A 23792-nucleotide genomic window follows, 5' to 3' on the forward strand; every position below is an offset into this window, starting at 1 on the left:
GTATGCTTTATCTTTCAATTTACTTTTACCCTAGGATCGGACGGATCAAATTCAATAATTTACACTGAAAAATTACAACTGCATTAAATAATGTTATAATATGGTATTAAATATTTTTGAATATACAAATAAGAAACGTTGGAAAGAATGATACATTTAAACAAAACACTAAACCACCAGTAGGTGGTGGCAGGCGACAGTCATTGAGTCATTCATTCAAACGATTCGTTCAAACGACTGATTCATTCAGTAATGAAAATACCGTTGAGTGTTCCTGTGAGATGCGCTATGGTTCTGCTGTGATCTATGTTTGGAACTATTTTCGCTGCTGAAACAGAATAAAAAGTCAATATTGCGTCTAAAATGTAAGAGACTTCATTATAACTGTTTATTGAACTATTGTATGAAATCAATGTCACATTTTCAATCGTGATGGTATTCAGGAAAACAGCATTCGTCGTTGCTTAACTAACATGTGTTAAAAATATACTCCACATTTCATATTTTTACCGGCAGTAGCCTATGTTGTTAACTGAGTTTCTTTGCAGACAAGCGTTAATGTCAAGCCCTGAATATGCTTGTCAATCCAGAATTAGCAGCAGAAAAATAGAGAAAGCGATTATATTTGCTGAAGCTGTCAAATACATTGTGAGGTATAATCAATAAAGCAGTCTACGCTGTGCAATGAATCTCTTATTGACATCGTGTTTATACTTCATTATAACGAAAGGATTCGTGAACGTGCAGAACTCGCGTTGAACAAAAACGAAATTTGATCTTAAACGTATGATTGGCCATTGTATTCACATGCTCAACAGAGATATCTGTGATTGGCTACAAAGCTCAATGCTGCAAAAACACATTGTAAATATTAACCTTTGACACTCTTCACAGGAGAGTTTTAAAGAAGCCTGCTATAAGCGGGTACCGGCACTGCAGAACGGCAGGTATCATCAAATTAAATTATCAAAAAAATCTTTGGCGGGACGAAGAAAAATTTTGGTGGTCTCCAAATATTTTCAAAGCTGGAAAAACCCTGCAAGTAAACTATTCCTTAATTTAAATACATGGTTCTAAACAGTGCATATGTTATAATAAAGATGTTAAGTATTTTGTGGCATATTCAACAGCAAAACATTCTGCTGCTCTCTTGTTTGTTTTATATTACTTTAGACCTTCAAAAAGACCACTGCAGGTCTCTGTTACATTTCCCTCATACATGCCTTTGTGAAACCAAAGACCTTTGGCTTCTTTTGACAATAATAACACTGCCCACTGGGTGAAGGGTCAAATTACTCTTCTTGGGTGAGGAAAACAGATCATACAATAAACTGCCTCTCTTTACAATCAAAGCACATGATCATTACTTTACCTTTGTCTGTGGTGGCTGATTTCCCAAAGCTACTTGCTATGAGGTCACCAGTTAAACCCAGGGACCCATAAGCACCTCCATAGATGTCTTTAACAAGCATATCCACATTTGTGTGTTGTCCTTTGGAAGCTAACTGCAAAAGTTCATCAAACCTCTAAGACGGAGAATGGGAATGGAAATTCAAAATAAGTAAGTGCATTAAAAATAAAGAAACAGAAATTCCTAGTAATAATTCACAAAATGAACCACCTTAGTCTTTGTGAGTAAAGCTCCAAGACCCCAAAAAGTGCCACCACCTATAGAGCTGCCACCAATACGCTCAAATTTGTCCTCTGATTCAACCTTCAAAAAAAAACATGGATGCTCCCTTTAGAGAGTCACCGTCTACAAACTCAGCATTTCTGTCTGTGTGTGTGTGTGTGTGTGTGTGTGTGTGTGTGTGTGTGTGTGTGTGTGTGTGTGTGTGTGTGTGTGTGTGTGTACAATATCACAGAGACATGTAGACCCAGTGCAGTATGGATATACCTTAACTATTGAGACTCCAGATCCAATGTTGATAAGCAGGTATGGGAAGATGTCCGGGTGTGTATTTTGGAACCGAAATTCAGAATCAGCGTGTTTGGCATACACAAAAGCCTCATGGGGGATATTCTTCAGAACAAAGTTGCATCCCTTAATCAGACAAGTCATTTCATCCTCTTTGTCCACTCTAAAAGAGAAAAATATATGCAACTACCATTACAACAATTCAGAATAAATGCTTGATTATTCAAATCCTTGAACTCAAAGCGTTCTGTATTGTTGTTCTCAGTAAGCTCTAAAATTCGACTCACTTTAGCTTTAACTTTTTCTCTATCAAATCCTTGAACTTGTGCGCCCCTCCACCAGTAGCTTTGATAACTTTGGTTTCTGTGTTAACCAAGTGGTCCTTAATGAAATCCAGGCATGTTTCAATGTAAGCATTCTCAAACTTGATAAAGTGAAGACGGGCAGTAATCTCTTCCTGTACAGATATCTCATAAAGAGGGTCACCATCTGTTTCCTGGAAACCAGTAAAAATAAAAAATTATAATACATGATTGAATAGACATGACATCCACAGGTAAAATGACAAGACCAAGACTTCAATTAATAATACTACAATAATCATATTTATTATGAATAATAAATACAACTTTATAATTACTGTTGTAACTAATGTTTACATACAAAATATTACTGTAAAGTGCTACCATAATTAAATATATGTATAATATAATATTACAACTAGATTAAAATATGTTTTAACCTACATGATTCTAGAGAATAACCAGATTTATTTTCAAAACATGCCATTCCAAGGCAAGCATCACTCTAAAACCAGATGGACAAGCACACATTTGGATAGTGTACTTATCCATAAAGTCAGACACTTATAACTTAGTGATTACTCATGGAGATAAATTAATATAGGTAAATCCCTTGTCAGGTTATTCTCACACATACTGAGGATGTGTATAATCCTATGCAGTTACTATTACTGTAGCTACTGATTAGGCAATCATTACTTTATTATGTTCACACTGGTGAGTGTTGGTCTTCTGGTCCCTTTTCTGCATTTGTTCAACAACAAGAAACCAATAATAAAATATCTTTGGAAAAAATCCAAGTCCAGGCACTCAATAGGATGCAAAAGTTAAAAAGCCTTTATTATTTGGGCTAAAACATTAAAACACCAACGCGTATCGGCCCACTGGCCTTCACCAGGGTGTTGGTAACAAACAGACAGAATCAAACAATACTTAGTTGCATTGGTTTCAGGTGTGCCAATCTGGCACTTGCAACACAAATTCTTGCCACTAGAGGCAATAGTTCAGGTAATGTCTAATGCCAAAGGTTAAACCATACAAATGCAAGGCAAAATAAGAAATCTCCAAGTGGAAGAAATAGGAGTAACACCAATACAAACATCTTGTGTACTCCACACAATATGTCCCAAGAGTCAATAAATGTGAATAGGCTAGTGACCAATCATACTTCTAAATTCATACATTCATGCAGAAACTAGTAAACATTCACGGACAACAATACATTGTCCCTATTGAGACACAACCATTACAAAAAAGGTGTGAGGTCAAAATCTTCATTAAGACCTGGATGATTAGTGGCCCTCAAGGAATAGATCCAATACGTCTCTCTTTGTTTAAGGCGTTTGATTATATCCCCACCCCTGGCATCAAGGCGAATAGCCTCAATGCCCACTACCCTTAAGGTCGAATCACTCCCATGCCCTGCGTCTCTATAATGTTTGGCCATTGGATAGTTCATATTTCATATTTACGGGAAATATTCACGGAACCCCCTGGGATCAGCTTTAGGAGGGCCCCCACAATTAAAGACAAGTTAGTAAGAAGTTACCTCCCTGCACCTAAACGCGAAACTTGGCTTCGCCAACCCAAAGGAAACTTTCGTTGTGGTAATTGTAATTATTGTGAGAATATTGCTAAGACTGACACATTTATGGATGTTTTTAGCAATAAGACTTACACTATTAATAGTTTTATAAATTGCAATACTACCCATGTTGTCTATCGTTTAGAATGTACGTGTGGCTGTTTTTATATAGGCCTAACTAAAAGGAGACTAAGAGACAGGGTAGCTGAACACAGATATGCCATCCGGACTGGAAATATGAACTATCCAATGGCCAAACATTATAGAGACGCAGGGCATGGGAGTTAGGCTATTCATGGGAGTAATTCTTCTCTAACCTTTAACCCTTCCAAGAGCACCAGAGGATACAAGGGATACCAGCAGCGCTCCAGTTCCCCTTTGTCTAATAAAATATCTTTGTTTGCATAACTTTTAAATAACATGTGTTAAAACCAAGTATAAAGTTATATAGTATATATAATACCTACAAAATATAGAGTTTATTTATCTTCTCATTTGTTATTGCCATGTCAGCCATGTCAGCATCAAAAGTTATTTTCACTACCTAAAAAATAATATTTGTATTTCATTATTTTCTACCACAAACTTTTGATCAGCCATTAATTATTATGATTAATAACTATTAATTATTAACAGTCACCTTTTTTCGTCAAATCCCGAGTAAACACACAAAAAAAGTGTACTGATAGTGGCGGGCTCGGAGCCTAAAAACCAAGCTAATTCAGATAATTCTGTGTTTTGAGCAATTTGGACATTACCAAAAGTGATGATGTGATGTCTGAAATGTTTACTTTGTAAATACCCATTATCCTTCATTTGATTGGTGGACTTAGTGCACTTGTTAAAAACAATCACTGGTTAGTCAACCAAAGCAATGTGTAGACACTGGCTCTTCTCATCTCACTTTTTTTACTTGAATTTCCCACTTTCATATACGTGCCATGCTAAAAATCCTGTTCACACTGACAGGGATTAAGTTGTCAGTGGTTACAAATTCGCTATACTGTTGGTTTCTAATAGTCGCTCATACACCAACAAAAAAAAAAACTAAGGTATCACCATTAGAACCCTGTGCAGTTCAAATGAAATGCACTACATCCTGCAATACCTTAATAGTCTGGGATCTAATGCAAGGTTCCTATCAGCTTAGTCTACTTTCAACACCAAGTTATGATTAATTATTAATATCTCCTCTTTGAGCTAAGTTGTTACACCATCAAGCAGGAACTTAACTGACAGTGATAGCCATCTATTGCAGCTGAACACACTTAAAACTTTTTAGACAAAAGGACAGCGGTGTCAGCATATCCTTGTCCACCAAATCAGACAATAGTAGACTACATCAGACAGTCAGTACAACTAAAAGAATAATTGGTACTATCTTTGCACTCATGCTCTTTGGTAAGCGGTATAGAGCACTGAGCCCCAGAACATCCAGAAACAAAAACAGGTCCTTCCCTGAAGCCATACATATCTATAACAGACATTTAACAGCCTATATTCTCTTTTATAGTTTAGGTACTCTGAAATATTATGTTGAAAAAGTACATAATGCAAACATACATTTATGCTGTTCCATTTTCTTTAAAAAAAATTTTTTACATTTACACTTCTTTATTCATGATATATGTTGTATGTTTTTGATGCAAGTGCTCAGAGACCTTGTGTGTTAGCTTTTCTGGGGCTGATATAAATGTATTATTTATATAATAGTATTCAATCTAACATTAATTCATATTTGTTTTGTTTTACTTTTTTAAGTCTCATCCACATTTCTGATACTGCCTCCCTTGTCTCCAAACAAAATAACCCTAATGTCATGGGGTTGAATGAGAAAATCTTACCTGCAAGCTTACCTTCGCTGAATGATCAAATGACCTGACTTTGGCAACTTTGTGCTGAACAGTGGAATAATAGGCCAGTTTTGTCAAAGAGCCACCTGTCAGATAAGATGAAGTCAAATCGTTTCTTTATTCTATATTTATAGAACTTACACTTAACCTTATCTTACGATAATTATTCTGTTATTAACACATTACACCAGGGGTTGCTATAGAGTCCACCAAAACAATCTGACAATTATAATAATGATGATTGCACTTTGCAGTTCAGAAGAACAAATAAACATCTCATCGTTCGGGTTTATTTCTATAATCAACATTATTCAGTTGATATACAGCCTCGACGTCTCCATTATAAACATTTGATGATGTTTCTCACATACATTGAACGAACTGTCAGATTAGCAGCACGCGCTAACAGGTCTGAGCACAGCCCTGCCCAACAAACTCTGCCACGTCCAAACTCCACAAGTGACTGTACTGCGAACAAGAACAGAAAAAGGGTGGAAGTTTGCATGTGATGATACCTATATCTATAGCGAACCTCTTGGCGTTCTCCAAATTGCGGAAGATTTCATCCGGAGGGAGTGTTATGCTCTTATCCATGCTGTGAGATCCTCTATCCGCCCCTCCAGACAGCGCCATCTTACTGCGATTATTTTTGCGAACTGCGACGCAACCCATTGACGCAACGTGAGCGACGCAGAGTTATGGCGAAATTTTACAGTAAAAGTCCCATGCGCAGAATAGAATAGAATAGAATAGAATAGAATAGAATAGAATAGAATAGAATAGAATAGAATAGAATAAAACTATTTCCTTTTCAATCTGAAACAATTAAATTGCCAACATCATTACCTCCATTAATCTGAGAATAAGATGGTTAACTATTTAACTAATCCATTATCCACAGCAAACATTAAAATGATCATTCAGATTCCTACACATTTCCATTTATTTACAATGTTATATCATGCCAGTCAACAACTTTAGTATAGTTTAATTTAAAGGTGCAAAATCTGCTGATATTATAGATTTTTTTTTAAAACAAAATATTGTGTGGGTAATTGAAGTACATTACAAATTAATTTCACAAACTATTGAACCAAACTGAGAGCCAAGACCATAAACTGGACATTATCAATCTCATGATGAAATACACAACATCTTAATACTTCAGTTTACTACTATATGATAGTTGTCACTTGTTACAGCATAGACATAGGGTCTTCAACAGGAGTTCTTGACCCTATAGGGCATGTCTGTGGCACGAGGTGTAGCTGCCAATTATTTTTTTATTTCTTAAACTAATTGTTATAAAACAATATTAAGCTAACTTCCACCAGAGCAAATTTTTGCTTTGTAAATCGGCTATGTATAAACATATGACTAATCAATAATAATTATTTTAACAACATATCAATGTAAGCAATTGCAAAATATTACATTTAAATAGTTTTAAAAACCAGCCTCTCCTTCACCGCCAGCGAGCCCGAGGTGCCCATGAAGACCACCAAGGAGCAAGAGCCAAGGCCCCGGAGTTGAGGCAGGCAGGCGGTGGACTGCCACCTCAGAGCCAGGAGCGGACCTGGACCTTATTGACCTGTGGTCTGCGGATCCTATTCCCTCCCTATTCCCAACCCTCAAGTCTTCATCTTCGCCGGTCCCGTCCGGATATCTTCTGCCCGTATCCCAGCCTGTCCTTACCCCGTCCTCATCACTGGTTCCAGCCAGTCCCCTGGATCCGTTGACACCGCTGGTTTGGTCCAGCTCCTCGGCTCTGCCTCTGCTGCTCACTCCGTGCGGCTCATCCTCTGCGCCTCGGGCTCTCCCTCCACCAGCGTGGCGTGAGGCCGAGTCCCCGGCTACACCTCGGGCCTTCAGGCCCACATCTCCACCTCGTCCTGTCAGCCTGTCACCCTCAACCCACCACTCCTTCACCATCTCTGCGGTCCGTCTGCCCGGAAGCTCCGCTGGGCTCGATCGCCACTCCATGTCGGCCTTCAGCGGTCGACGCCCAGCTTCAGCCATGGATTTCCGGGATTCGGGCTGCACCCTCACCCTTCCTCTGACCTCCTCGTCTGCCTCCCTCACCACATCGTCACCCCGGTCATCCATCCTCACGTCATCACCTCAGTCCTGCTGGTCATCGGCTCAGCTTCCATCTTCCGGGTCTACAGTTCCGTCATTGTCCGTCAGCCGCACGGTTTCACCAGTTCCTCTACCTCTCACCATTCCATCTGCCCCCTCTGTCAGGACTCCACCCTGGTTCCTCCCACCGCCAGCTCCACCATGGTCTACAAGTCCACCGACTCCTCCTCTACACCTTCCGTCACCAGCTCCACGCCCTCCGCCTAAACCTCCGCCTTATTCTGTTTTTTACATAGACTGTAAAAAAATATGGACGTAGTGTCCGTGACGTCACCCGTAGGTTTTTGAAGAGCATTTTTGAAGCCTAAAGTGGGCACAGGGGCTCGCGCTAAAGTGACACTGACAGTTGATGATTAAAATCAGAATGCCAATTAAAAGGTCCTGTTTTTGCCCTTCGATATATTATAATAGTTAAAAGACATAGTTAAGTGAGACTGTGTATCGTGATTCTGTACAGCTATTCTGCTAGTTGAAAATGTATTATGCAGTAACTTTACAATATTACTCTGAGTGTGTGTGTGTGTGTGTGTGTGTGTGTGTGTGTGTGTGTGTGTGTGTGTGTGTGTGTGTGTGTGTGTGTGTGTGTGTGTGTGTGTGTGTGTGTGTGTGTGTGTGTGTGTGTGTGTGTGTGTGTGTGTGTGTGTGTGACCGTGATTATGTGCATGTCAGTCACTCTTTTATTACAGTCTCTGGTCCGTCAGCTGGACAGTCTCTGGTCCGTCTCTGGTTTCAAGAGAGAGACAGGGAGGTTGCCGCTTGGTTTTTTATTTTTCTTCTTTTTATCTTCATCACGGCGTGAGGACGTGCCTTTCCGAGGGGGGCGTAATGTCACATTCTGTTGTCGTGTTTGCACCTGTTCTCATCGCTCGTCAAGTTCGTAGAGAAATTTATTATTCAGTCCATTTTAAATTCTGATTTTGGCCGCATCTCAATTCTCAAATGGGTCAAAACAAGTTCAAGTAAATGCGCTAGAAATCCGCGCTCATTCAAGGATGTGCATTTATTGCATGGACGGAGAAACAGACACCAGCAGGATTTCATCTGACGGCACATAAGCATAATCTGTTCCAGAGCAACGGTACCGCAGAACGAGTGTAGCCTTTATATCTATAGACGTTTTTAAATCTGAAAACTCCAAAAAGCAACGAAATTGTCAGACATCCATTAGTGCATGTTCACAGAGGAATACAGCGCTGGTTGTTCTCTCGAACGACACTCGACGACAACGGCGGAATCCAAAGGCGTGGGCGAGGTAATGGGTAGGCTATATTAAATTAACGTTATATGAAATAATCCCGAAAAAAGCACAAACACGGCAGAGATGGCAAGTTCAGCAGCTGGAATTTGCTGAGGTGAAGTGACGGCTAACCGGCTAGCATTTACATCAGCGGGAATCCACCTGTCACTCAAAAGTGGACACACCCTTAATTTTGCAGAACTTTAAATATTAATCAACTAAACGGGTGAGTTATAAAAAAATGCACCCCCCTCACAGTTGTTAAGAAGGGCAAAATTAGCTGTATAAGCCAAAGAGAGAACCAGGCTGTAAACATGTTTTTTTCTGCTGTAAAGTTGGGCATTTTAACATGGGGGAGATACAGATTTGACTCTCTTCTGCAGCCAGCCTCAAGCGGCCAGTCGACGAATTGCCGTTTAATTCACTTCCGTGTTGGTTTCAAGAGAGAGACAGGGAGGTTGCCGCTTGGTTTTTTATTTTTCTTCTTTTTATCTTCATCACGGCGTGAGGACGTGCCTTTCCGAGGGGGGCGTAATGTCACATTCTGTTGTCGTGTTTGCACCTGTTCTCATTATCCTTAATTAGTTTACCTTCTTCCACCTGTGTTCAGTTAATTATCATCACCTGTTTTCAGTTCATCAGTGTTAGTATTTAGTTCCTTGAGTTCAGTCAGTTTTTGTCCGTTCAATGGAATTAATCAAAATGCTCTAGACATCAGCCCTCATCCTGTTGTCATCGGCCCTCAAACCAGTTCTCTTCAAAGGCCGAACGATGATGGCACCGATGTCTGTGGCATGCCGTCTGCGGTCCTCCCTTTTGTTATCTCTCGCACTGGCTATGCATATGTCTCATTTAGTTTTAAATTTTAACGCTACACTGGTCTATGACCATTTAATACTATTAAACATTAATAGTGCGGTCGCTGCCTTGCCTAACGTTAGTTGCGATGTTTGTGCCTTGGCCATCCACCTTGTCCATCTCTCCCTGCATACCTGTGCCGGTTCCAAGTGGATCTACCTCGCCGGAGTCGCCAGCGACGCTGGAGAAGGCGCGGGGGTATCGCTGTACGACTCAGATCAGCCCTGCTACGGAACTATGATCCGCAACACGCTTCTCTCCGATGGGGATATGAGTTTGCTCCCCAATCCACCGCTGGCCAGTGTTCACTGGATGGCCCATATCGCTGCCTGCGCCCTATTCTCCCCGGATTCCTCTCTCCACCTGCTCGGATTTTCTCTCGTTCCTGGCCGTGATGGACCGAATCTTTACAACCTTCGTCAGCTGTGCCGTGAAACACAGCCAGAGACTGGCTTTCATCGCGGTTGAAGTTCGCTCTCATTAATGCCCGGTCTCTGGTAAACAAAACTTTCATTTTAAATGACTTTTTTACCTCTCAAACGCTGGATTTTCTATGCGTCACTGAGACTTGGACTAAGCCTGGTGAATTATTTCCGTTTTCGGAACTGGTGCCTCGCGGCTGTCATTTTTTTTTAAACTCGTCTGTCTGGCCGCAGTGGAGGTCTTGTCATCGTTTTTAAAGACACTCTTCACTGTCGACTTCTACCTACCGGCTCATACCACAGTTTTGAGGTGCAACTCCTACAATTAGTCCTAGTAAACACCTTTGCTATAGCTCTAATATATCGTCCTCCTCAGCAAAACAATGACTTTTTAAGTGAACTTGGTGTACTAATGAGCGACTTAGTCACCAGGCATGACAAAATATTGCTGTTGGGTGACTTCAACATTCATGTTTGCTGTGCTTCTAAACCATACTCTGCTGAATTTCTAAATCTAATTGAGTCTTTTGACTTTATTCAGTGGGTTTCTGGACCCATGATCTGATTTTAACCCATGGTTTCTCTATTTCAAACATAGAAATCAGTAGTGCATCCTTCTCTGACCATAGGCCTGTACTCTACTGTCCCTCTCACTGGCCGAATCCTCCGAAATCCATCGCTGGCACGTTTAACTCGCTGTCTTACTCAACGTTCTAGTGAAGAATTTTCTGCAGCCTACCATGATGCTGTTTGGATTTTGACTCTACTCTGCATAATCTGGACACCGATGCACATCTTAATCTTTTTAATTCCACCTGCACAAAAATTCTGAATTCTATTGCTCCCTTGAAGTACAAAAATCATAAGCCTGCACCAGTGCCCTGGCACACTGACACTACACGTACCCTTAGACGGGTATGTAGACGGGCTGAGCGCCAATGGACAAAAGACCGATTGCAGATTTCTTATGAAATCTTGAAAAATTCTTACAACTTGTTTCAGAAAGCTGCAAAGGCCGCAAAATGCAAGTAATTTTCTGAACTTAAATTTAAAAAATCGTCATAAACCTCAAGTTCTCTTTTCTACTATTAACTCTGTTTTAAATCCCTCAGTGCATTATATCTTAGAGCCCTCTGCTGCTCTCTTTGACAAATTTGGGAAGTTTTTTTGTTGATAAGATCACAACTTTAAGATCTCAGTTGTCTAACTCCATATGTACTATGCATGATGTTCCATTATGTTCTTCCGTCTGGTCTGTGTTTGAGCTGATTGATCTGGACTCATGTAATGAAATTGTTGGTCACCTAAAACCTACCATCTGTTCTCAGGATATTATTCCACCTCAGTTGGTCCTGTCCTGTTATTGGTTATTAACAAATGCCTGCCTACTGGTTCCTTCCCCAACAATATTAACCCTTTAAATACCACCCCCCTTTTTGAGAATGGACATTAAAATGCACTATTCAAGCTTAAATGGTTGTAATTCAAGAATGCTTTGGAGTACAGACCTAAGTTTGGTCTAGTTTTAAAGGGAAAAAAATAGCAGATTATTGCTGAAGTGAAAGCACAGTTAAAAAATTAAAGTATGAAAAAGTTATGGAAGTTTAAATTTACATTAAATCAAATATCATTTATTTAATATTAGCTCTATAAAATCAAAGCCATATATCTAACCAAGTTGGGTTCCAAATTTGAAGTTGATATCACAAAAATGTTGTGTTCCCATGAGATTGAGAAAAATAGCCTCTGGGTGTCATTGAATTCCATTGAATTTAACTGTATGCATTCTGCCATAAAAAAATTATAAATTTCTGTCCAAATATCACTTCTGTCACAAAATATGGAACCTTGAGACTCAGACCTTTCTGACAATATGTGTTTTGTTAAGATTAGAAAACATTTTGATCATAAATTATGAAACATAATGATGCCCAAAAGGGGAGGAGGCTGATAAAATAATTTAGAGTATTGTTTCTATGGTAACACAATGTCCAATTTCAAAACAGTTTTCACAGGATGAATTCTGAGATCGTAAGTTTTCAAATGATTCCTAATTTATTATAACTACTAAAATATGTAATGTAATAAAAAAGGTGATAAAAAAGATAATATTATATTTTAGAGGATAATATATATTATACTTTTTAGAAGATAATATTATTTTATCATTTTTTATTGACAAATAGATTACCGGTATATATTTTCTTCAGAAATTTTAGCATGAAAAGCAACATTTCAATTATTAAAAGTGTGTGCGTTGACTTTTTGTGACAAAGGTGTCACACTGTCTGGTTTGTGTTTCCCCGGGTGTCCACTAGAGGTCTCTTTCCCTTCCTGTCACCATTCACTCTGGAACCGCAATTCCCATAATCTTTTGTCTGGTCTCTTCACTCGTGATTGCACTCAGCTGTTTCCTATCACATTGTTAAGCCCAATTTATACTTCTGCGTCGAACTTACACCATAGCTATGTCGTAGGCTGTGTGTAGCGCACGTACCCTTCGGCATACCCTGACGTGCACCTCTCCAAAAATGTAACAAGGCGTCAATTCTACGCGGACGCAAGCGCTGTGATTGGTCTGCTAGAACCCCTCCCTCGGGTTTTTACATGCTCCCTCTGCATGAGTAATTGCGCGTTAACGCGGACAACGACGCAGAAATATAAATTAAAACCAACGCGTTGTCTACAGCGTAGACTCCGGCGTAGGTCCGACGCAGAAGTATAAATCAGCCTTTAGTGTCTGTGTTAAATACCCTGTCTGTTTCAGTTCATGTCACGCGACACTTCTGAGGTCTGTTACAAGTCTGTTCTTGTTTATTTTTTGTATTTGTTATTGGACTGATTAAAATGGATTTTGACCTTTGCATGGATGACGACGAATTGGATTGCCCTGTTTATAATGTTGCTACATTTGGATCCACCCATTCCTCTGTATTGTTCCGTGACAGAATGACTCCGTCCACAAATGGATCCAGTAGCATGAATATTTTGCAGGGCTTTGCTTTAAGGACCCGCCAGAATGAGGAGGTCATGGCGCTCAAATTCCCTAAACCCCTTTCCATCGATGACAGAGTCTTTTAGGGGAACCCGTCTTGCCAGATGTTCAGGGACTCGTGGAGCCCGCAGGGGAGGAAGTACTAGAGGTGAGCCCCGGACCCACTCTCCACTCCGGTCTTTCTACGACCATGGGCCGGTGATGCTCAGCCCAGAGCACCCTTCGCCGCAGTTCCTGTGCAGCGCAGAGCCTGCACATCTCCATAAGAAACGACGGAGGAGGAGGAAGACTTCCCTTCTCTCTAACGTCCCGGAGGTCGTCCCCATACAGGCCTATTGTGGTACTGGAGGTTGACCCCGTGCAGCCCGCTGTCTTTCCGGAGGTCGTCCCCGTGCAGGCCGCTGTGGTACCGGAGGTCGTCCCCGTGTAGGCTGCTGTGGTATCTGAGGTTGTCCCCGTGAAGCCCGCTGTCGTTCCGGAGGCTGTCCCCGTGCAGTCCGCTGTCATCCCAGAGATCGTCCCGGAGATACCCACCATAAGTCCTGCCATGGCAAGGAGGGTTGTCTTCCTCTTTTATGCTGTAGCAGTACTGCATGCTTGGAGGAGACACAGTAGGTCTGCCCACCCAGAGACTGTTCAGGTCACATCTGTCGATCCAGAAACTGTTCAGGTCACGTCTGCCGATCCAGAGACTGTTCAGGTCACGTCTGCCGATCCAGAGACTGTTCAGGTCACGTCTGCCGATCCAGAGACTGTTCATGTCACGTCTGCCGATCCAGAGACTGTTCAGGTCACGTCTGCCGATCCAGAGACTGTTCAGGTCACGTCTGCCGATCCAGAGACTGTTCAGGTCACGTCTGCCGATCCAGAGACTGTTCAGGTCACGTCTGCCGATCCAGAGACTGTTCAGGTCACGTCTGCCGATCCAGAGACTGTTCAGGTCACGTCTGCCGATCCAGAGACTGTTCAGGTCACGTCTGCCGATCCAGAGACTGTTCAGGTCACGTCTGCCGATCCAGAGACTGTTCAGGTCACGTCTGCCGATCCAGAGACTGTTCAGGTCACGTCTGCCGATCCAGAGACTGTTCAGGTCACGTCTGCCGATCCAGAGACTGTTCAGGTCACGTCTGCCGATCCAGAGACTGTTCAGGTCACGTCTGTGTCCCCTGACCAGATGGCCGCCGCCGAGCCTGTGTCCCCTGACCAGATGGCCGCCGCCGAGCCTGTGTCCCCTGACCAGATGGCCGCCGCCGAGCCTGTGTCCCCTGACCAGATGGCCGCCGCCGAGCCTGTGTCCCCTGACCAGATGGCCGCCGCCGAGCCTGTGTCCCCTGACCAGATGGCCGCCGCCGAGCCTGTGTCCCTTGACCAGATGGCCGCCGCCGAGCCTGTGTCCCCTGACCAGATGGCCGCCGCCGAGCCTGTGTCCCCTGACCAGATGGCCGCCGCTGAGCCTGTGTGACCAGATGGCCGCCGCTGAGCCTGTGTGACCAGATGGCCGCCGCCGAGCCTGTGTCCCCTGACCAGATGGCCGCCGCCGAGCCTGTGTCTGTTCCTGTTCCTGAACCGGTGTCTCCGCCCTGGCTGCCCGATGGACTGTCTTAGCCGCCCGTCTCCGCCCTGGCCGCCCGATGGGTCGTCTGTTTTGCTCTGGCCACCCGACGGACTATCTGCTTCGCTCTGGCCGCCTGCTAAACCGTCACCCCCTGTTTCCGTTCCTTTCCATGGTCCTGGCCCTCTGTCCCTCCCCCTGGTCCTCCACCGTTCCAACTTCCTCCTGGACTTTTGTTGGTTTTTGTTTCTTGTCGTGGAGCGTCTGGTAGCCGCTCCGTAGAGGGGGGGTTATGTCACACTGTCTGGTCTGTGTTTCCCCGGGTGTCCACTAGAGGTCTCTTTCCCTTCCTGTCACCGTTCACTCTGGAACCGCAATTCCCATAATCCTTTGTCTGTTCCCATCACTCGTGATTGCACTCAGCTGTTCCCTATCACATTGTTAGTGTCTGTGTTAAATACCCTGTCTGTTTCAGTTCATGTCACAGAGTCATTGTGGTATGTCACGTGACACTTCTGAGGTCTGTATTTGTTATATACAACGAATTGGATTTCGTGATTATAATGTTGCTACATTTGGATCCACATATTCCTCTGTATTGTTCCGTGACAAAAGGTCAGAACTCCTGTTATGATGTAGATTTTTTTGAGGTGTGTAATTGTCATAAATTCCTCTATTACTGTTCCTGCGTAATTTGTAACAAAAAACAGTGCTGAAATATCTATTAAAGAGTCTTAGACCTTTCCAATGATATGTAGTTTGTCATGATTAATTTAATATTTAATTGTAATATAGTGACGTAAACGTAGTCATCCCGTGTGCTGTGGTGACGCCATACCTTAAAAAAACTAATTTGGATCCCTCCTCTCTTTCAAACTTCCGGCCAATTTCTAATTTACCTTTCATTTCGAAGATCCTTGAGAGAGTTGCACTGACTCAATTACAATCATACTTGGCTTTAAATTCTATCCATGAAAAGTTTCAATCTGGCTTTAAAGCTTTACACAGTACTGAATCTGCCCTTTTTAAAAGTTTCAAGCTATATTTTCACAGAAACTGACTCTGGAAAATCCATGGCTCTAGTTTTATTAGATCTGAGTGCTGCATTTGATTTAGTCGACCATGAGGTCCTGTTGAGACGTCTCGAGAAATCTGGGGGCTTTCGTGGCGTAGTCTTACAGTGGTTCCGTTCTTATCTGACCAACAGATGTTTCAGTGTTCGTATTGGTCATCAGTCCTCCTCTAGTGTACCTCTAAACTGTGGTGTCCGACAGGGATCAATCCTTGGGCCGGTATTGTTTATCCTGTACATGCTACCTCTGGCTGCCATTTTTAATAAATATGGTGTATTCTTTCATCTATATGCTGCTGATACTATTTTCCTTTAAAACATAACAATAAAAATGGTTTACAACTCCTGTTGGCCTGTTTATATGAACTTAAGCTTTGGCTTTCAAGTAATGTTCTAAATTTAAACAAAAATAAAACTGAAATAATTATATTTGGGCCCAAGGAAAACTGTGTGTTTGATGTTGATTGTGGTTCTCTTGCCCCATATGAAACTCAATGCGCTAGAAATCTGGGATTTCTGTTTGATCACAACTTAAAATTTGATAAACAGATCAGTACTGTTGTAAAATCATGCGTTTTTCATCTTCGCCAACTCTCTAAAGTGAAACCTTTTTTAACCCAGAGTAATTTCCAAACAGTGATTCATGCATTCGTAACTACTTGTTTAGACTATTGTAACTCACTTTATATTGGTATCTCTCAATCTTCTCTCTCTCGACTACAGCTAGTGCAAAACGCAGCTGCTAGACTCCTCACTGGGACTCGCAAGTATCGAGTCGATCACCCCTACGAGGCGATCGTGCTTTTGCAACTGTGGGCCCAAAACTCTGGAACAGTCTACCTCTCTACATTAGACTTGCTCCCTCTGTTTCCACCTTCAAATGCTCTTTAAAGACTTACTTGTTTTCTTTGGCTTTTAATACTCATTGATTTAGATACGATTATTATTATTTTATTTATTTTTTCTTGTGTGTGTCTTTACTAGTTGTATTATTTTTTATATTTATATTTAATTGTTTAATTTTCTGTTCTGTACAGCACTTTGGTCAGCCTTGGCTCTTTTAAATGTGCTTTATAAATATTGTATTGTATTGTATTGTATTGTATCACCTCTGCTCCCTGGAATGATCTCAGCAAGGGACTGTGCCTGCAACCCTCAAAGACAGCACAGGAGACCAGACGGCACTAGCCATTTGGTCAAAGACTATAGAGATAAACTTCCAATACACAAGGACACTTACTCCATTCATACCCACAAACTTTCCCAAATGTTTAAAGTAGTTCTCCTGTGTTTAATGCATGTCCCTATGTTTTATTAGCCTAGTTATGATTCGTTAGTTATGTTAGAGTAACTTCAAATGTTGATATCCAAAGATGATGCATCACTGCTTTAATGTCTTCAAATCCCCTCTTTCTTGGTATCAAAATAATCCTCTTTTGAATTTATAATCAATGGTGTACAATATGTTATGATAAATTGCATCATGATATTTTTACCATACTTTTGTGTAAAAACTGCACAAATTCTCTATGCCACCATGAACATGCTAAATGGAGATAAGATGGAACAAAGACTTTCTCTAGGTCCTCTTAGATTGGTTACCTCACCAAATGGGTTTGAACTGATAGAACCTTTAAGTTCAGTTCTGATCAGTTCAGATCTTGGCTCAATCTCTTTGAGACAACATTCTCCTGTCTTCTTCCGGCAACTTCATCAAGTTAACTTCTTTGGATTCAACGTGGACCAGCCCAAGAACCCAATCGAATGCTTCAGCGCACTCCTGGCTGTCAAGAATCCGTCAAGAAATCATCAAGAATCTCCTGCATCTGGACTTGTTCAGCAACCAAAGTCAATGCAAGTACCTGCTCGCAGCCGTTAGACGCGTTTCTAAGTTATTGTGCCCCTTTAATGTGACTCGGATTCTTTGATGTTTCTCGTAGGTTGTGGTTAACTGATTGTAATCTTGCCCTTTTATTCTCTCTCTCTCTTTCTTCATTTTTCTTTACTTTCTTTGATTCTGTGTACAATCTTTGCTTAGTTTAGTTATGTGTGTAGCCTATAGTTTCGTTTATTAAACCATTGTATCCACGCTTTTATTGTCTCTGTGTTTGCCACATATTGAAGTCACTTAAACATCTTGATCTAGCGATACCTATGCTATTACCCTGCTAGTACTTTAGCTGGAAAAGGTTATTCTTTCTTTCTTTCCTCCTGACCACGTGCTAGTGAAGTGCTAGGTTGATGGGTCTCGGGTCCAGTATCAGATGGAGTCCTCCATCCCTCTTGGGCACCATGAAATACCGGCTGTAAAACGGCTCTCCTCTCTGAGGCTGTGCTCTTCCTGTCTCAGAACGGGGCGTTTTGAGGCAAAGTCAGTGACGGACCCACACCTTACGCAGGGTGGTCTGCGTCTGAACTGAAGAGAATACCTGTGTTGAATTATCCCCAGTAGCCAAGGTGAAATGCCTGGAATAACTTTCCAGGTGTCTAGAAAATGACACCGCGGCCGTATTAGTCCTATGGCCGCTGTAGCCAGTGGTGATGTGTGTAGACTGGAGCCCTGCCCCAGTGAGGCTAAACACGCTGGTGAGGGGACGGCTCGTGGAGGGCAGGCTGACTGCCGAAAGGGTACGTGCGCTGTCCTGCATGGCGGGGGAACATTGGCACTCTCGCAGTTTTTTACATCGGGAGGACACTATAGGCACGGACTGCGACTCCGCACTGCTCTGGGGCAGGGCGAGTGACACAGTGATTGGAAAAGATGAGGAGGAAAAGGCCCTTTGTGTGAAGGGATATGTGTTCTTATTGTGGAGCTCACACAAACAGACACAGCATTTACACAAACATTGCAAATGTCACCTGCAGGAACAGAGGGCACATGATGCAAAACACGGCGCTTGGGGGCGGGGCCTCCAACGAACTCTCTCCTCCTTTTTGATGGTCCGTAGGACGAAGGCTTGGCAGCCGAGGACGGCGTGCCGTAGCGGCGCGGGATTCTCCGTGGTCCGTGAAGCTACAATCCCAGTCCCGCCCACTGCCTGCGGCGAACATCCGGCTCAGGGCGGAGAGCCGCAGCGGGCTGCTCAGCCGATCTTAGGCGGGACGAGGTGCTGACGAAGAGAGAGACCTCGGCGAGGGCTGGAACAAGCAACGGGGCAACATTCGTGACTCATAGCCTTTGCGCTTCTGCGCCTCAGAGAAATGCTCAGTAATTGACTCCACTGCGTCACCAAGGAGGAGGGAGTGATTGGACTTGGAGCCTTTCTTTTTTCAGCCAGATGGCCCGTGAACTGCAAGACGCCCAAAGACGATCGGAAGGGCACAGATGCACGACGACGATCTCCTTAACGGGGGGGCATGCACACAGAGCCTTTGGCTTAAAATTTAAGCCAGGCAGGCGGCGCAGTACTTGTAGGTGTGGGGCGGTTCGATGGGACCCGCACAAATCCTATAAAGGTTAGCCATCGGATGCGAGGAAGAAAAGGTAACTAGTCCTCAGGTGCAACTTCAACGATGACAGCGCGAAGAGAGAGATTCTGACGCAATTGTCGCGCCCATGCATTTCATACTGCCCGCAAGCCTGTCAGTATTTGCATACTTCACAACAATTGGCCAGCTGCTCCAAGCGTTTACCCATAAGATTTCAACAAAAGTGGAGAAGAGAGGAGTTCCCACAGCGTCAGCTGACGCAATGTAGAAGTTACCGCTCTCGAAAGGGAAACATGCTGTCATCTGTCTGCTGAAAAGGCAAATCAGATTGCATATGGGCCTTTAGGGCGCGTTATGATATTCTGAAAACGACATTAAATGGGTCATTCCAGAATTGGAGGACAATTTAGGCATCCATCATTTTTAAAAATTGGCCCTTTATTTTACTATTTTTTATTATGTATTTCATAAAAACAGGCAATATACCATTTAATAATTTGATTCGTCCAGCTCAGGTATCAAAGGTAGCACACTTTTTATAATATTTGTATGGCAACCCTATTACCAATACTCAGGAACCTGAAAAAAAGTATATTTATTGATTTTTTTTATATAATTTCCTGCCAGTAAGTAAAGAAAGTCACAATCACTCTATATAACTATTTAATTTCAGATATCACTTGATTTAAATTCATTTCAGTAACTTTTGAGTTCCATCTTTGCCAAGTTTTAAACTGTGACATGTTTAATTTGACTGATTTCAGTATATATTTTCAAGTAATTGCTCAAATGCATAATGCATATAATCCTTCAAACTACGGTAAGGACAATAGCTAAAGCTAAAAAAGCAATTTATGATTATTTTAATAAAAATTATATGGTAACAGGTTTTAAATTTAAGTAACAGGGTTGCGAAAAGTTACAAGGGTTGGATAGATAAATTACTTTTGATTAAAGAGCAGGTCAATAATGTGACAAATGTTCAGGAACATAGGAACATTGTTGAATAACATTTAATAACATCTTATAACATATATCCGTCGGAGATTCAACCCTGTTACTCTAATTATGGTAACAGGGTTGCAAATTACTGCTAATGTTAACTTTTTCACCGGAATAGAAGCTAGCTGTTTAGCTAGCTCTTACTGTCATCTTTAGGACAAACTTACTTATGTAAAAAAAGAAGAAAACCTTTAAATTAATTTGTCTTATTCTGATAGCAAGTGTAACAGGGTTGCATTGGTTAGAGTGACACATCCAATCAAGGCTAAAAAAAGTTGTCTAATAATATGAAAAATCGAAAAGAGATCATACATTTTTTCTACCCATTCTGGCGGCAAACTGCTTAGTGATGTCATTTCCTGTGAATCATGTCACTCACTGTTTTTTTCTTCTTCTGCCAGACTAAATATGTTTCGGTAACAGGGTTGCACGTATGTTGTGGGACATTAATTTATTGCAACATTTCAATTATTTTAAAAAATATTTCTATCATTTAAAAAAAAATGGGGGGGGGGGGGGGGGCTTTGGGTGCTCGAGCCCCTGCCCCCTGCCCTTTTTCAAAATTAATCAAAAGTGCCCTTCTCAAACAAATACCATTGATAATATTGTGGTCAATAAAACAAAATGTATTTGCTCATAATTTACATGACAATGTGTACAAGACTAAAGTAGCCTAAATTCACGTTTATTTTTACGTTTCTGTCAGTCTGAGGTGTCGTTGCTATAACGCGTTGCTATGGGTTGCGTCACTTGCGTCAAGTTGTGCGTGTGTCTTGCTCAAGGGGGTAATCCATCCGCCGGAAACTGAAGCCTCCGCGGGCGCCGCCATTGTAGCAGAACTTCACCTGCTGTTAGCATTCCATTGACTCCCATTCATTTTTGCGTCACTTTGACAGCGAATAACTTTACATCTGAGGCGTCCAAAGACTCCATTTGTCCATTATTTATTTCTAAAGAAACTCGACAATGTATAAAAGGCTCCATTACCTTGTACCTTACGTTATGGCCCCGTAGAAGCCGTTTTTGTAAAAATAGGCTAACGATTGCGTCATAACTCACGCGACTCTCTGTCGCACTGAAGAGAAATTACCGTAGAGACCGGCGGAGAAGCTCGCAGGCAATCGGGGGGACGTGGAGGCATAAAGTCCGATAAAGTGAAGGGAGAAGCCCACAGAGAGTGATAAAGTTGATCCTGCTGCTAGCTCATGGACAGCTAATGCTCACGCTCTCCGTCTCTGCGAGATTCGGAAGGGAATGATTCAGATTTCTCTCCGCACAGCTACTAGAAGACTGACAACTGTCAGACACGTTGCTCACGTGTTCAAGCTCAGTTTGAGCCTGCGCAGTTCGCCTGGCGATCAGGAAGTGAGTGCTTCAAATGGGCTTCACTTTTCTCCGTTGAAGTCTATGGGGTCGCTGTGTCCATCTTATATACTGTCTATGGTCTTGCTTCGGTCTTGACCATAGACTGTAAAAAAATATGGACGTAGTGTCCGTGACGTCACCCGTAGGTTTCTGAAGAGCATTTTTGAAGCCTAAAGTGGGCGGAGCCGGCCGTCGCCATCTTGGCCTCGCGTCACCGCTCGTCACTCCCGGATAACAGAATATGGGCAAAGAGGCGGAGCTGAGGAGCCTGGCTATCTGAAACCACGCCCACCTAGCACGACGTTATGGAGTTAGCAGGCTTGGGAGCTAAATGCTATGCTACTCACAGTACCAAGTCTGCGACTGCACAGGGGCTCGCGCTAAAGTGACACTGACAGTTGATGATTAAAATCTGAATGGCAATTAAAAGGTCCTGTTTTTGCCCTTCGAAATATTGTAATAGTTAAAAGACATAGCTACAAGTGAGACTGTGTATCGCGATTCTGTGCAGCTAAGTTATTCTGCTTGTTGAAAATGTATTATGCAGTAACTTTACAATATTAGGCTACTCTGAGAGTGTGTGTGACCGTGATTATGTGCATACATGTCAGTCACTCTTTATTACAGTCTATGGTCCGTCAGCGCGGCATCGCTCGTCAGAGAGCTTTATTATTCAGTCCATTTTAAATTCTGATTTTGGCCGCATCTCAATCTCAAATGGGTCAAAACATATATTACCTGTGAAGTTCAAGTAACGTTAATGCGCTAGAAATACGCGCTCATTCAAGGATGTGCATTTATTGCATGAACGGAGAAACACAGTCCTGCAGGATCTCATCTGACGGCACATAAGCATGTTATAATCTGTCCCAGAGCAACGGCACCGCAGAACGAGTGTAGCCTTTATATCTATAGACGTTTTTAAATCTGAAAACTCCAAAAAGCAACGAAATTGTCAGACATCACATCCATTAGTGCATGATGTTCACAGAGGAGAACGACTGGAGTAAGTTACAGCGCTGGCTGTTCTCTCGAACGATACTCGACGAAAAACGGCGGAATCCAAAGCCGTGGGCGAGGTAATGGGTATATTAAATTATATGAAATAATCCCGAATAAAAGCACAAACACGGCAGAGATGGCAAATTCAGCAGCTGGAATTTGCTGAAGTGAAGTGACTGCTAACCGGCTGGCATTTACATCAGCGGGAATCCACCTGTCACTCAAAAGTGGACACACCCTTAATTTTGCAGAACTTTAAATATTAATCAACTACACGGGCGAGTTATAAAAAAATGCACCCCCCTCACAGTTGTTATGAAGGGCAAAGTTAGCTTTATAGACCAAAGCCACGTAGAGAACCAGGCTGTAAACATGTTTTGTTCTGCTGTAAAGTTGGGCATTTTAACATGAGGGAGATACAGATTTGACTCCCTTCTGCAGCCAGCCTCAAGCGGCCAGTCGATGAATTGCCGTTTAATTTACTTCCGTGTTGGTTTCAAGAGAGAGACGGGGAGGTTGCCGCTTGGTCTTGACTGACGAGGCTCTAAAACTCCGGAGTAGTGTGTGGGCGGCGGGCATAACCGTAGCAAAAGTTATGCGTTTTAAAATGAAAATGTACTAGTGTACACGTAGGTATCCCACACAGTCTGCTTGGGAACCGATGCTCTCGAGCGTCTTTCAGTGAGTATGGCTCGACGGCAGAAAAAAAAGCTTTTTTTTATTTATTTATTTTTTATAAAAGGTTGCGTGTCGATTCAATTAAAAATCCACATAACACATATTTTAAAATATTACTTAATTCGCTGAAGCCTGTTTGTCATGCATAATACACCGACCAATCGTCATCTGGCACAAGAAGTTCAAATATCATTGGACGGTCATTTATAAATAAATCATTTGAAAATTACATGGACAGACGAATTTACATTGAAGTGATCTGAATCTCCGTCGTTGACCTAATATGTTAATTGACTACAATACAAACCAGCACCAAAAGTAGCATTAATGGTAAGTATAGTATTCAAGTCACTTGTATTTAGTCTATATTGATACACCGTTTA

The 23792-nt window shown here is 42.1% G+C and overlaps 3 protein-coding genes across 13 annotated transcripts in view; 2 read left to right on the forward strand and 1 right to left on the reverse strand.

Moving 5' to 3' along the window:
- Nucleotides 1–6344, reverse strand: part of pank4 (pantothenate kinase 4 (inactive)) — a 153872-nt gene extending 147528 nt beyond the window's left edge. For 2 of the 10 annotated variants that reach the window (XM_079598411.1, XM_079598412.1), the window contains exons 1-6: nt 6174–6322; nt 5650–5744; nt 2206–2414; nt 1898–2081; nt 1622–1714; nt 1373–1526 (exon numbers count right to left, since the gene is read on the reverse strand). In XM_079598411.1, the coding sequence (XP_079454537.1) occupies nt 1373–1526; nt 1622–1714; nt 1898–2081; nt 2206–2414; nt 5650–5744; nt 6174–6291 (853 nt within the window). In that variant the 5' untranslated portion in view covers nt 6292–6322. Of the gene's footprint in view, nt 1–1372; nt 1527–1621; nt 1715–1897; nt 2082–2205; nt 2415–5649; nt 5745–6029 lie in introns of all 10 variants that reach the window. The other 8 variants (XM_079598406.1, XM_079598410.1, XM_079598409.1 and 5 more) reach the window with 8 other exon arrangements.
- Nucleotides 1–23792, forward strand: part of LOC306991003 (uncharacterized protein) — a 538544-nt gene that overhangs the window by 302159 nt on the left and 212593 nt on the right. The gene's annotated exons all lie outside the window — the stretch shown is intronic.
- rap1ab (RAP1A, member of RAS oncogene family b) overlaps nt 21117–23792 on the forward strand; it is a 57301-nt gene continuing 54625 nt past the window's right edge. Inside the window, exons 1-2 of one of the 2 annotated variants that reach the window (XM_079598268.1) lie at nt 21117–21132; nt 23247–23412. The gene's annotated coding sequence lies outside the window, so the exon portion shown is untranslated. Of the gene's footprint in view, nt 21133–23214; nt 23740–23792 lie in introns of those variants that run through there. The other variant, XM_079598266.1, reaches the window with a different exon arrangement.

This window comes from Phoxinus phoxinus (assembly GCF_949152265.1).
Source record: "Phoxinus phoxinus genome assembly, chromosome: 22".
NCBI classification, from domain to species: Eukaryota; Metazoa; Chordata; class Actinopteri; order Cypriniformes; family Leuciscidae; genus Phoxinus; species Phoxinus phoxinus.